General features: G+C 38.3%; 1 protein-coding gene across 1 annotated transcript in view; it reads left to right on the top strand.

The window, feature by feature from the left end:
- Window positions 1-11,029, top strand: part of RPF2 (ribosome production factor 2 homolog) — a 35,765-nt gene extending 24,736 nt beyond the window's left edge. Inside the window, exons 8-10 of the mRNA XM_004011200.5 lie at window positions 1,739-1,841; window positions 7,592-7,736; window positions 8,296-11,029. Of these exons, the coding sequence (XP_004011249.3) occupies window positions 1,739-1,841; window positions 7,592-7,736; window positions 8,296-8,475 (428 nt within the window). The 3' untranslated portion in view covers window positions 8,476-11,029. The remainder of the gene's footprint in view (window positions 1-1,738; window positions 1,842-7,591; window positions 7,737-8,295) is intronic.
- The last annotated feature ends 2,230 nt before the right edge of the window (window positions 11,030-13,259 follow it).

Genomic DNA, 13,259 nt, shown 5'->3' with positions numbered 1-13,259 from the left:
AACACTTCAGGTTGCTTTACTTTGCTCATATAGTTGAGATTCTTTGTTGACGTTTTCTTGTTGGCCTCCACCATATAACAAACACTAGTTCAATTTAATAGTCAAAGTTTGAACAGCCATTTTTATAGACCTTTGCTATATTAACCTATCTGTCTTAGTAGATTAAAATTTTATATCTTGTTTTACATTTTCTAAAAAATTAATAATCACAGTAAACATGATATATATACTCTTGTGCTGAGCATTGGTTTAGAAGGAGAACTTCAAAACTGAAAAATTATTAGGTTGGTACAAAATTGTGGTTTCAGACCGTGAATTTTAAATCATTATAAGTATTAGCTCAAACACATCTTTATTAATCAAAATAAGAACCATTACAATCAATACATTCTTGCCATCAAAAAATAAGTCTATTTATTTTTGTAGCATAAAAATCTGCTTCGGGAGTCAGTGAACTCTTGGAAAGCATTTTTTGCATTGTTCTGCTGGTTGTCAAGATGCTTGAAGAAGTAGTATTCGGTTGGCGAGAGGTCATGAATATGCTGGATGAGGCAGAACTTTGTAGCGCAGTTTGTGCAACTTTTGAAACATTGATTGGCGACGTGTAGCTAGGCGTTGTCTATGGAAGAATTGGGCCCTTTCTGTTGACCCATGCCAGCTGCAGGCATTGCGGTTTTCAGGGTACCTCATTGAAGTGCTGAGCATACTTCTCAGATGTAATGGTTTCACCAGAGCTCCGAAGGCTGTGGTGGAGCAGACTGGCAGCACCAGTGACCATGACCTTTTTTGGTGCAGGTTTGGCTTTGGGAAGTGCTTTAGAGTTTCTTGTCCAGCCATTGAGCTGGTCGTCACCAGTTGTCATGTAAAATCCACTTTTGTTGCAGGTCATAATCCGATTGAGAAATGTTTCAGTTGTTGCGTAGAGTAAGAGAAAATGACACTTCAAAATGACAATTTTTTTGATTTCCGGTCAGTTCACAAGGCACACGCTTATAGAGCCTTTTCACCTTTCCAATTTGCTCCAAATGCTGAATGACCGTAGAATGGTTGATGTTGAGTTTTTTGGCAACTTCTCGTGTAGTTGTAAGAGGATCAGCTTCAATGATGCTCTCAGCTGGTCGTTGTCAGTTTCCGATGGCTGACCACTATGCTCCTCACCTTCAAGGTTATTGTCTCGTTTGCAAAACTTCTTGAACCACCACTGCACTGTACGTTGGTTAGCAGTTCCTGGGCCAAACACATTGTCGATGTTGTGAGCTGTCTCCACTGCTTTATGACCCATTTTGAACTCAAATAAGAAAATCCCTCAAATTTGCTTTTTGTCTAACATCATCTCCATAGTCTAGGATAAATATAAAATAAACAGCAATAATAAATCATAAGCAGAAAACCATAAAGCAGGAAATTCACATTAAAATGATATATAGTATAACCACATTTATTTAGAATGTATTCCGATATCAAACACCAAGTTTCAACAATGCAGAAACTGCAGTTACTTTTGCACCAACCTAATACATGGCTCAGTGAACTAAACACAGAAATATAGTCATGAGATTAAATGATAGAAGGATGGGACCACCACATTTTTCAGGGATCAGTTTTGTGCTACTTACCTTTTTTAGATAAGACATTAAAGAGTTCCATTTGTTTAGAATGCAGCTAATTTGTAACTGAATTTTAAAGGTATGTTGGTCTTAAAAAAAATTTTTTTTAACGACGTAATGTGTGCTTTTAGATTTCTTCAGAGGCCCCACAGTATCAAATATCCGCCTGGCTGGTTTAGAGTACGTTCTACACTTCACTGCCCTGAATGGGAAGATTTACTTTCGAAGCTATAAGTAAGTGCATTTACATGTTTTTATTAATCATCAAGGTTAGCATTTTAGTGTGACTGTTTAATAGAGCTCAAACTGAGAATTGGTGTCTGACCAGAAGTTTATTTGGAGAGTTTGCAAAATAGCAGTGACAAATAGCTCTGTGCTGATCCTCAGGTCTGTCACTCCTCTGCTAACTTCTGCCTCTCAGAAACCCTGCTTTTCCACGACTCTGAAGCCTCAGACACTTTCTCTGAGCTCAAAACACATATTCAGTCTTGACTTGCCCTACTTTTATGCAGTATTTCCTTATTTTTCTTGACTGGACTTAGAGCACCAAGCTACAAGTCTTAAGCCAGCTAAAGCAAATCTCAAAACCCTGAGTCTAAAAAAATGGAGTTGAAGGGAATAAGAACATTCAATGACTAGATTCATTTTACCTTCATTCTCCAGCCCAGGCCTTCTACCTTACCCCCAGCACAATATAAATATAAATCTGAACAAGCTGATTTTGTTTTCATTAAAAATCTAATGACATGTTACAACTGAGCATTTGAGGTAAGCATAACTTTTTCCCCCTCGTATTTAAAATAAAGTTCTAGCGCTGATGATGGAGCCCACACTTTGCTAAAGAATACATTGACTCCCACAAACTGCCTATACATTGACATCAGAGTGGCGTCTGTGTTGCACTGTGCCGTGGCGGTGCAGCCTGAGTGCTGGCAGCCCGGGCTTGGGAGTGTCTTCTATGCAAGTGTGCTATTTGTACGGCTGTGTGTGGACTTCAGCATTTCATCCATGGTTTTAATTTTGTTTTTGTCTCAATGGAATACGTGATTGACCAGCTTGTGTCCAGTGAACATCTAAATGAACTAAATGTTAACCTGGTTTTTTTTTTGGTCAGTAATTTCCATCTTTTTCTCAAGTGTGTATGGAGTCAGAGATATTCAGTTCTTTTCACCCCATGAATGGTACCTCTATTTCTGTGTTTCTGTGTTTTGTTTTTTTTTCTTATAAATAGTTGAGATTGAAAGCCCCTGTAGTCTGTTGTTTGAACTTTCAAACTTGGTTTTGGGACTTTTAAGAACTAAAAGCCTAACTAAACTATTTATGATATTTTGACTCCACTTATTTAGTATAAATAGAATGCTAGAGTTTTGAGTAAAAAGAATAGATATGCAACAAGCAATGATGGTTTCCTGTATAGCACAGAAAACTGTAGTCAATATCTTGTGATAACCTATAATAGAAAATAATTTCAAAGATAATATATGTGTATAACTGAATCACCTTGCTGTGTACCTGAAATATTGTAAGTCAACTATACTTCAATAAAAAAAAATATATATTAAGAAAAAAGAGTGTATACAAAATAGGTGACTCCTATGTATAGAGCAAGAAGTGAAAGATGAAAACTCACTAACAAAATCTTTGTGAAAACTTATGTTAAACAGGGAGACCCTGGGGATACAGTGGAACTAAAAATGTAAAGATAAAAATCTTTGAGAAAGAGAAATGGATAGTAATAATAATCTAAAACTCTTTCATGGTGAACAATTTCAAAGAAAGTATTCTCTTATGTCAGAACTTATATTTAGTGAGATTATCCTGGTGGTTCAGTGGTTAAGACTCTGTGCTTCCAATGCTGGGTGTGTAGGTTCAATCCCTGGTTGGGCAGATAAGAGCTCACATGCTGCACGGCACCACCAAAAGTTGTTTTTTTTTTTTTTTTAATTGTATTTAGTGAAAGGAAAAATTAATTTGTAAAAGAAAAGAAAGATATTTTAAAAAAAAAACAAAGCAAAATGGACAGAAAATTAGTAAATCAGACTTAAGAACAAGGATAGATTGACAGTGTAACTATAAATAACCATCCACCCACTTACTTTAAGAAGTATATTATTGTTGAAATGCATCTCCCATTGAAAAAAAAAAAAGATTTGAATTTTTAAAATTAGAAACCCTGCTGTAAAATTTTAATCCCAGGTTTTCATATCTATATCCCCTAATACCTGTTAGCTATTGACTTGAAATAGAAAATGGACATTGTGATTGAGAGCAAGCTGCTAGTGGGAGAATCCCTCTATGTGGATTAGCTTAGCCTCCTAGGGCTGTGCTCTGCTTAGGAGAGGAAGAGGTGGTCCCTGGAATGAGCATCAGCTCTGAGCCTAGTGACCTGGCTCTGTGCCAGGCTTCACCACAGAACATGGTCAGGTCACCTCTCAGGACTTCTGTTTTTTCTTTGCAAAGTGTAGTGATACCATGTAGGTAATTCTGAGGTACCTCTGAGATAGATAATTCTCCTTTTTTCAGAGGGAGAGAGGTGCAGACAGAGGTAGGAATGTGCCAGAAAAGCGTTTCTGTCCTCGTGTGGCTTCTCAGGATTCTCACAGGCTGCTCTTGGGTGTCCTGCCCTCTTCCAGCCGGCCCATAGGCAGAGTTAAGGTGATAGTTAATGTGTGTGCACAGTCACTTGGTCCTGTCCCACTCTGCGACCCCATTGACTGTAGCTCGCCAGGCTCCTCTGTCCATGGAATTTTCCAGATAGGATTACTGCAGTGGGTTGCCATCTCCTACTCTAAGGGACTTCCCGACCCTGGGATCAAACCTGAGTCTCCTCTGTTTGCAGGCAGATTTTTTACCACTGCACCATGGCGGGGAACCCCAGTAGTTAATATTGACATTTATTAGCTTGTGAAGATGAATAAGGATTATAAAATGGTTTTGTGCTTTTTGGATGAAAAGAACTGTGAGTATGAAATTACATTAATAGAAATTTTGACCAGACCTTTTGGGGAAATTAATCATAGTGTTACTGGCATCTTCCTGTGTATCCAATAATAATTAATTCCTTGGAGAATTTTGTTCACTGTAGGGCCAGAACTATTAATATGAAACAGAAGATCTTTAATAACTGCCATGTATGCCTTTGCCATGGCATCGGGTAGGTTTTATGGGGAGAAATATGCAGAACAGGAAGTATTAGCATACCTTAAAAAGCAAACATTCTGGGCAGGGAGTTTAAGTACTGAAAACAGAAGAGAGGGATGTGAAAGGAAGAAAGATAAGGAAATTACAATTTAAACAAGAGGGTAATGCCAGTCTTTCTCAAGAAATAGGCAAGTCGTGCGTATATACATATAGAGATTTCCGATTAACATGTCTAATAGCCTAAACCCATCTGAGAGGGAAGGAACTGGGTTCTGTTTGTCTTTGTATCCCTGCATTGTGTACCATCTAGTCTCCCAGAACTGAAAGTCATGTTTGATTTAGAGCTTATAGGGAAACAAAAAACAGAGCTTGGGGTTAGGATCTGAGATGGAGATTTACATGGGGTGTAAATATTCTGGGCAGTAGTAGGTATTTGACTGGAGATACGAAAGCCTGGAATCAAAATGTCTGCTTTAAAAAGAAGTGCAGTGTTTATGATGGCATTGAGGGTAAAGGAAATGGTTTTAATTTTATTTTTTAAGAGTTGATATTTAATAGAGTCTTCATGTATTTTCCTTAGTACAATCACAAAAATCCTTTATAAATTCTCTTAATACATTTCCTCTGAGAAAGTGTAAATAGATGGTTGTTTGTTTTTTTTTAAAGATTAACATTTAATGATTTTAGATTCTAGATTTCATGATTAAATTCTGTTAATGAAAAGATGATAGCTCTATCACGAGAAACCATATGCAGAGAACTGAAAGCTGGAGTAAGTTTCCTTCTACTTCTATCAAGTAGAAATAGAATAATAAGCGTACTCAATGAAGTGATTAAGATCATCCACACATACTGTCTAGTATGGCACTATAATTAATTCATCAGTAAGTAGCAGCATATGTAGTTACATGGAAACAATCTTACTAACTTTCTATACTGCTCAAAAGATTACTCTGTTGGGAGGACACTTGCATAAATAAAAAGGTCCTTGGGTAATCGGACTCTATCAGGCATGCCATGAATTGTTCTGTATTGACAGGTTTTCCATTTAGCTGAAATTAGCATTTTACGTGGCGAAGGAAATGGCAACCCACTCCAGTATTCTTGCCTGGAGACTCCCGTGGACACAGGAGCCTGGTGGGCTGCTGTCCATAGGGTCACACAGAGTCGGACACGACTGAAGCAACTTAGCATGCATGCATGCATTGGAGAAAGAAACGGCAACCCACCCCCGTATTCTTGCCTGGAGAATCCCAGGGACAGAGGAGCCTGGTGGGCTGCCGTCTGTGGGGTCGCACAGAATCGGACACAACTGAAGCGACTTAGCAGCAGCAGCATTTTAAGTGGCAGAAATTTTTTTCATTGAAATTTTATGTATGTGATTTCCTTGATTTCTTAAGTTAATCTACTGAACGCAAGGTATTAATCAAGATTTAGTCTTTTTTTTTTTTTCATTTCTTTTGTTGGCTGCTTCACTCGGCGTACAGGGATCTTAGTTCTCCAACCAGAGAGTGGACTCATGCTCCCTGCAGTGGAAGTGTGGAGTGCTAGCCACTGGCCCACCAGGGAATTCCCAAGATTTAGTCTTGATACGAGTTCAGCATGATAAATACAGTTTATTTGAGATATGAAAGATGTAGAGGCGATTGCAGAATAAAAAATAAAAACCTGTGATATAAGAGTTACATGGTCACTGCCCCTGTATGCTTTGAGTGAAATATTAAGGACAATGGCATGATGTCAGCCATCTTCAGCTCCTAAAAATGTTTTCCCCTCAGTAGGCCAGAGACAAGCCTTCCCTCAGGTCTCTTCTCCCAGAATCCCCATGAGGAGAGTGGCTTAAGAGCCGTTATTTAAGCTCCTTTTTTCCCTGTGCTTGCTCCCTTAAAGCCCCATACTAACATTTATTTTATCTTTTAATGTTTGTATGTTTTTGTTTGTTTAACATTTCTGCTCTTTACATATCCTAGGCTGTGGGGTTTTTTGTTTCGTTTTTCCTTTTTGCCTTGTTTAGTTGAGTGTGAACTACTGTGTCTGATACAGCATACCTATCTCTGTGACTCTTGCAGAAGCCAGTAAAAGCACTTCCTGTAAGTGGACTGTATTGGTTGGTTGTCTTCATGTGACGCAGGGCTTTTAATAAGGTTTTACACACTTCACTCCTGCTTCCTGGTATTTTCTTATTCCTGGGTATTACTTACTCTGCTTTCCTCTTCTTTCTCTTCTCTGTGTCACTTGTTACTTCTTTCTCATCCTGACTTTTATGTGAAAAGGCTCATCTTTTCTGAACATTATTATTTAGTCCTTTTCTGTGTGGAGATCTGATCACTGTAACAAATTTGAGTCTTTCAGCACAAATAACCTTCAAGTCTTTGAGCAGTTCTTACAATGTCACTCCCCCAAAAAAGAATTAAATGAATCTCCCTTCTTCCCCGCGCTGTATTCTTCATATGCTTTCGGATCCAAGGTTATTTATACATATGGTATCCAGAAAGTCATGGTTTTGTTACGTTCATTCCGATCTATAGAGATCAGTGTCTGTGCTTTGGAGAAAAGTTTATTCTGAATGGATCTTAGAGAAATAAGAATTTGTTAATTATGTAAATATAATGTCTTAAAGATCCACTTAAAATTGTTAATATAATTATGTAAACCTTAAATAAAGACATCAAATAAAAGATTCCACTTCTTAGGAGACTATCTGTATATAAAGTATTAAAATTAGGCTTTCCAAACATTTTGTTATTTTATGGAACTGTAATTCTCTAGAACAAAAGTATTTGGAGGAATGGGATTTTGATTATCAAAGTCAAAGCAACATTTCTTTTTGCTATTTCATAAAGGTTGCTGTTGAAGAAATCTGGCTGTAGAACACCACGGATTGAATTGGAAGAGATGGGACCCTCGTTGGATTTGGTTCTGAGGCGGACACACCTAGCATCAGATGACCTTTATAAATTATCTATGAAAATGCCCAAAGCCCTGAAGGTACATGACTTGCAGATTGGTGCCATGTTTATTTGTATATTCCTCTCTTCTTTCCAAAAAGGATTTGTAGCATATTACATTAAAGGACATATATAAACAGATCAATATAATAGATAAAATTAGACTTTCAGAGCCAAAGAAAGAAGGAAGAAGCAAATAAGCCAATCATAAAGGATAATAAAATTGTAGAAACCAAGCATCAAGTGTTGCTGAGTGCTTCCTGGTAGCCAAGACTGCCAGTTTTCAGCAAAAATAGGTCTCATTTTGGGCATTGTGAAAATGTAATTTCAAGCCTAGGATGTATAACCCATACTTCCATAAAATGTATTTTGACTTTTGAATGGTTTTAAAAAGCAAGTAGAAATGGCATCTCTGGAATGCCAGTAAATATTTGAAATGATAGTCATAATCCTTAAGCTAAACATAAGAACTTCTCTCAGTGCATGACAATGATTAGTTTCTTCGGTTGAAGTTGTTAAACAATAGTTGTTGTACACTAGATTTTTATCAGTTCATAATAGTAGACTCAACTGTTTTTTCATATATTACTATTTCATAGCCAAAGAAGAAGAAAAATATCTCTCATGATACTTTTGGTACAACTTATGGAAGAATTCATATGCAAAAGCAAGACCTAAGCAAACTACAAACCAGGAAAATGAAGGGGCTGAAGAAGCGACCTGCAGAAAGGAAAGCAGAAGAGGAGGAGAACAAATCAAAGAGAATTAAAAAGAATTGATGGAATTTAGCCAATAGCTGCATTTTTATTGTAGTTATGAAGCATCCATTGTTTCAGAGTTTCTTATAAGGTGTTATTATATATTTTTATAACGATAATTTACCTAAACTATATATATTATATACATTATGAACAGTAACATAGTAGTATTAGGTTGAAAGTTATACTCTTACTGGAGATATTATACCCAGGTATGCCATTTTCTTTCTGTGATGTGACATTACCCTCTGCCCACGCCCTACAATGTCCCCTGTCTCATTGGGTGGATAAGTGAGGAAGGATCCCCAGAACAACCAGTGGTATTTTAGAGAATTTTGAGTTAAGCCTTAAATAAAGGGAAGAAGTCATGGAAAGTGTAAATGTTCCAAAGTAACTGTATACATGCTCAGTGTGAGCTGCCTGGAAACGTGACCCCATCTCCCAGCATATACCTACAACCTGACTTTCCTGTTGTTCTGCCTAAAATTCGACCAGAGATTCATTTTGAGATTTTAAGCTTTATGTCTTAGAACATAAATCTCTGAGGTGTCTACTATCCGACATATTGCCTTACTACTGATTATTTTAATTTCAAGAGATTCTACTACTAAATGAAGCCTTATCCATCTTCTCAGAGAGAAAAGAAGTTTTGCTAAGGGTCGAAGTGAGAAAAGAGGAATGGTAAGTTAAGGCAGAGGACATTTGAGGGTACCAGGTAGCCCTAGGTAAAGGGCACATGAAGGCCCTGGGTGTTTACATACTGAGTAGGAGTAAGTCAGAGCCAAACAGCTTGTTTTGAAATTTTCTTGAAGACTGGCCCTGTGCCTAGAAAAATGGCAAAAGGCTTTCTACTTCCTATTCCTAGTATTGCAAACTTGTTTTCCCTAAATGTAAATTTTAGTTTCCTTGATTGAGTCCCTGGCAAAAAGGCTCCTTTACACAACTCAATTATGCTGTATAAGAACAAACATACATAAACCATGGTGTGTTATATGAAATAGAAATGCTTTTGTTTTCAATTCCATGTCAAGGAGCTCCTCCATGTCTTTGTGTGTGCATGCATTTATATGAGTTTGCTGACACTAAGCAAAAACTGGAATCTCAATTTTACTTTCTTTATCCTTTCTCTTTTGTAAACCCATTCCTTAGCCTTCCCTCTCCCCATCCCTTTCCAGATGGATGGCTGATACTCTCCTCTTAAAAAGGAGGGCGTTAGTATCACTTATGTGCACTTGCTGCTTGATTATACATTGTTTTTCTTTTTTTTTTTTTTTGGCTTCTTGTTGCAGAACACAGGTTCTAGGCACACAGGCTTCAGTAGCGGCAGCACTCAGGCTTAATAGTTGTGGCACATGAGCTTGGTTGCTCCAAGGCATGTGGAATCTTCCCAGACCAGGGATCAAACCTGTGTCCCCTACGTTGGCAGGTGGATTCTTATCCACTGCACCATCAAGGAAGTCCTTGATTATAAATTTAACCAAGACTACATAATTTTAGACCTGAAAAAATAAAAGTGAAAGTGAAAGTCACTCAGTTGTGTCCGACTTTGTGACCCCATGGACTATACAGTCCATGGAATTCTCCAGGTCAGAATACTGGAGTGAGTAGCCTTTCCCTTCTCCAGGAGATCTAGACCTGAAGTAGGCAGATTATGTCTAAATGGAGAGAGAGGGTTAAATTAAAACGATTCATGTCCTGCTATCTACAAGTAGATGGACAATAGTTGGGGAGAAAGGGAGTCATGAAAGGAGCATCAGTAATGATAGGAGTATAGTCTTTGCCCAGTGCTTGACCCCTGACAGGTCCAACTAACACTGATGAAGACAGTGATTCAGGAGGCAAAGCAATGGGCCCTTTTCACCAGTCACTTACAAGAAGTACCCTCTGCCATATTGAATGGCTGTTATAACGTGATGCCATCTTGGGCCTGTTCAGCGCCTCCTGTCCTTCAGCTGACCCTACCTAGGGTTGTACTGTGGTGGCTTTGTAGTGAATAGATACTGTTTAGTGATCATTAGGTCCAGGTGGCCTCTGTACTCTTTATTATTGTTAGGCTCCAAACAATAATGAAGACCTTTGGCTGACGTATTCCCAGTACCCAAGAGACTAGTTACCCGTTCATAAATCTTGACTTTGGAACGCACTTCCTGTTTTCCAAGCACGTACCCTCGTACCCTAGGTTAACTATAAAAATCTCCAGTGTTTCCGGATGTCATCCATCCCATCCTACCCTCTAAGTAAACTACCCTATAATCTGATCGCATGAAGTGTCCAGCCTCATTTTTTGGTCTCAAGATATTTTCTCAGTTTGGTGGCCATGTTTTGTTCTTTCTGTCCAATAACACCTTGACCCCTCTCCATCAGGAAGACCTGCCTCAGCATTTCAACCAATCTTAATGTAAAGATCGCCACATTTTCTGCAGATGTGATGTCTTGAAAGTTTTTGTTGTTTTAATCAGTAACCTTCAGAGGTAGTGAAGGACAGGGAAGCCTGTCATGCTGCAGTCCATGGGGTTGTAAAGAGTTGGATACAATTTAGCTACTGAACAGCAATAAACAGCTTGTTTCCTGTGCAGTTTTTTTAGTCTTTGAATCTTCTTCATAAGAGAATATTACATAGTATTACTGAAATCTAACTCAAAGACTTTTTGTTGTAGTTGTCAACTATCTGGAACTCTTGATTCACCATTTATATCATTTTTGTGGGAAGTGCATTTTAATTTCCATTTGTCCTTGAACATTAGAACACATACATTGATTGGAGAATATGTATCCATTTCAGTAAAGGTGGTAAGTTCCCTGTCCTAAGTTTTACTTAAATTTGGTTTTTGATAGATGAGAAAAGCAGATTATTATTTTTTAAATACAAAATATATTTTTCTAGGATATTAATATTAATACCGAGGTATATACAATTTCATGAAGTTTGATTCCTTTTTATAACTTAAATGCTATTTGTTATCTTGGTATTGAACATAGTCCAAAGTAGAGGTGTTATTACCCAAATCAATAAAGGAAGCGGGTGGAGGCGAACTTAGACCAAGTCAGTTTTCAATTATCTAGCTTCTTCTGATTTCTTCTTCCTTTCATTTATATTTTTACACATTTCTCCTCCCCCCCACCTAAAGGTGAGGCCAGGAAAGGATTCACAGAAGTTTTAAAATGGAAGAAGTTAAAATCACAAACCACTGCTAAATTTGACCAAGAAGAGGTTTGTTTTTTAATGAAATTTCAATATCAGTACTTTGTCCATTATGAAATTAAGAGCCTACAAAAATACACAGTATTTATTATCCTAATGAACTTTTGATGGATCATAGAAATCATCAAAACACCTCATAATTGCATGAAAGGCAGATATATTTTAGGGTATATACATATATATATTCTAGTGTATATATATTTTATATATATATATATATACACACACACATTATGAAATTGTGTAGACTGTTCACGTCCATTTAAATATGCTTCTGTTGGGTCTTCCTTGGTAATCCAGAGGCTGAGTCTGCATTCCCAATGCAGGGGACCTGTCTTCTATCTCTGGTTGGGGAACTGGTTCCCACATGCTGCAATTAAGATCTGGTACAGCCAAATATTTACAAAAATACATAACCTACTAAAAAAAATAAGCTACTGTGAACAAAAAGTTAAATTGGATTTGTTGGCTCAAGGCTTATGCCAGGTGTGAAAAGAAAGTCAACTTGCTTTTATATGTATATTATTTTCCTCTCATACCAACAACTTTAGTGGTTCAAGTTTAAAAACAGCAAAGATAACACTTTTTTCTATACCACCCAGAGTGGACCATATTATGCCATGTTTGAAAATTTTGACTGCCTTGCTTGAATTGAAGTCTTTGCACCTTTGCCAGTTCAAAATTCTTAGGGAAAAAGTTTTAGAATAAGGCATAAACATAAGGTAAGCCTTTCAGCCTATTTAATTTTCTTGATTTGGTGCTTCCTTGAAACAACTTCCGTTCCTCCCCCAATCCATTCTCACCTCCCACCCTGCCTTGTCACACTCTGAGCACCAGAAAGTAGGTTCTAAACACAGGAACAAAGGTCTCACACCACAGGCCCCTGCTTGTTAGTGGGGCTGGAAAAAGTGGAAAGTGGAGTTGCTCAGTCGTGTCCGACTCTGCAACCCCATGGACTGTAGCCCACCAGGCTCCTCTGTCCATAGGATTTTCCAGGCAGTAGTACTGGAGTGGGCTGCCATTTTCCTTCTCCAGGGGATTTTCCTGACCCAGGGATTGAACCTGGGTCTTCGTCATTGTAGACAGACGTTTTACCTTCTGAGCCACGAGGGAAATCTCCAGTGGGGCTGGAGTCTGTATTAAAGAAGGTTAAAACAAAAAAGGGGTGGTGGTGATGGGAAAGCTTCTAGAACTCAACAGTTTAGGCTTTTGTCAAGCAAGGAGCAAGGCCCCTGAGCTTTTAAGTCTTTTACTGGATTGGAATTGATTCCTCAAGCTCAGACAGGTTCACCTAGAAGCAGAGTGGCAAGTGTTGGCTCTATGAGGCATGCCCTCCCATTAAGCTGGAACCCAGGGCTGCAGAGGCCCTGGCTCTGGATGCCAAATCAGGGGAAAGGACCTGCAGCCAGAGCCAGAGTTGACCTTAAGCAGAGGCTGTGTTCAGGATCCCCTCTGTCCCTCTGAAACACTGCAGGCTCAGAAAGAGGTTTCTGGAGGGCAAAGCACTCCCTGCTTAGTGTTAGCAGGTGCATTTAAAATGGACTTGGAAGATTCACATACATCATCCTGAGAAGTTTATTTTCCCAGCCCCCTTAGCTAGAAG

Source organism: Ovis aries, chromosome 8 (assembly GCF_016772045.2).
Source record: "Ovis aries strain OAR_USU_Benz2616 breed Rambouillet chromosome 8, ARS-UI_Ramb_v3.0, whole genome shotgun sequence".
Taxonomy (NCBI): Eukaryota; Metazoa; Chordata; class Mammalia; order Artiodactyla; family Bovidae; genus Ovis; species Ovis aries.
The sequence above is the reverse complement of the archived record's forward strand: the minus strand, read 5'-3'. Positions and strand labels throughout refer to the sequence as shown.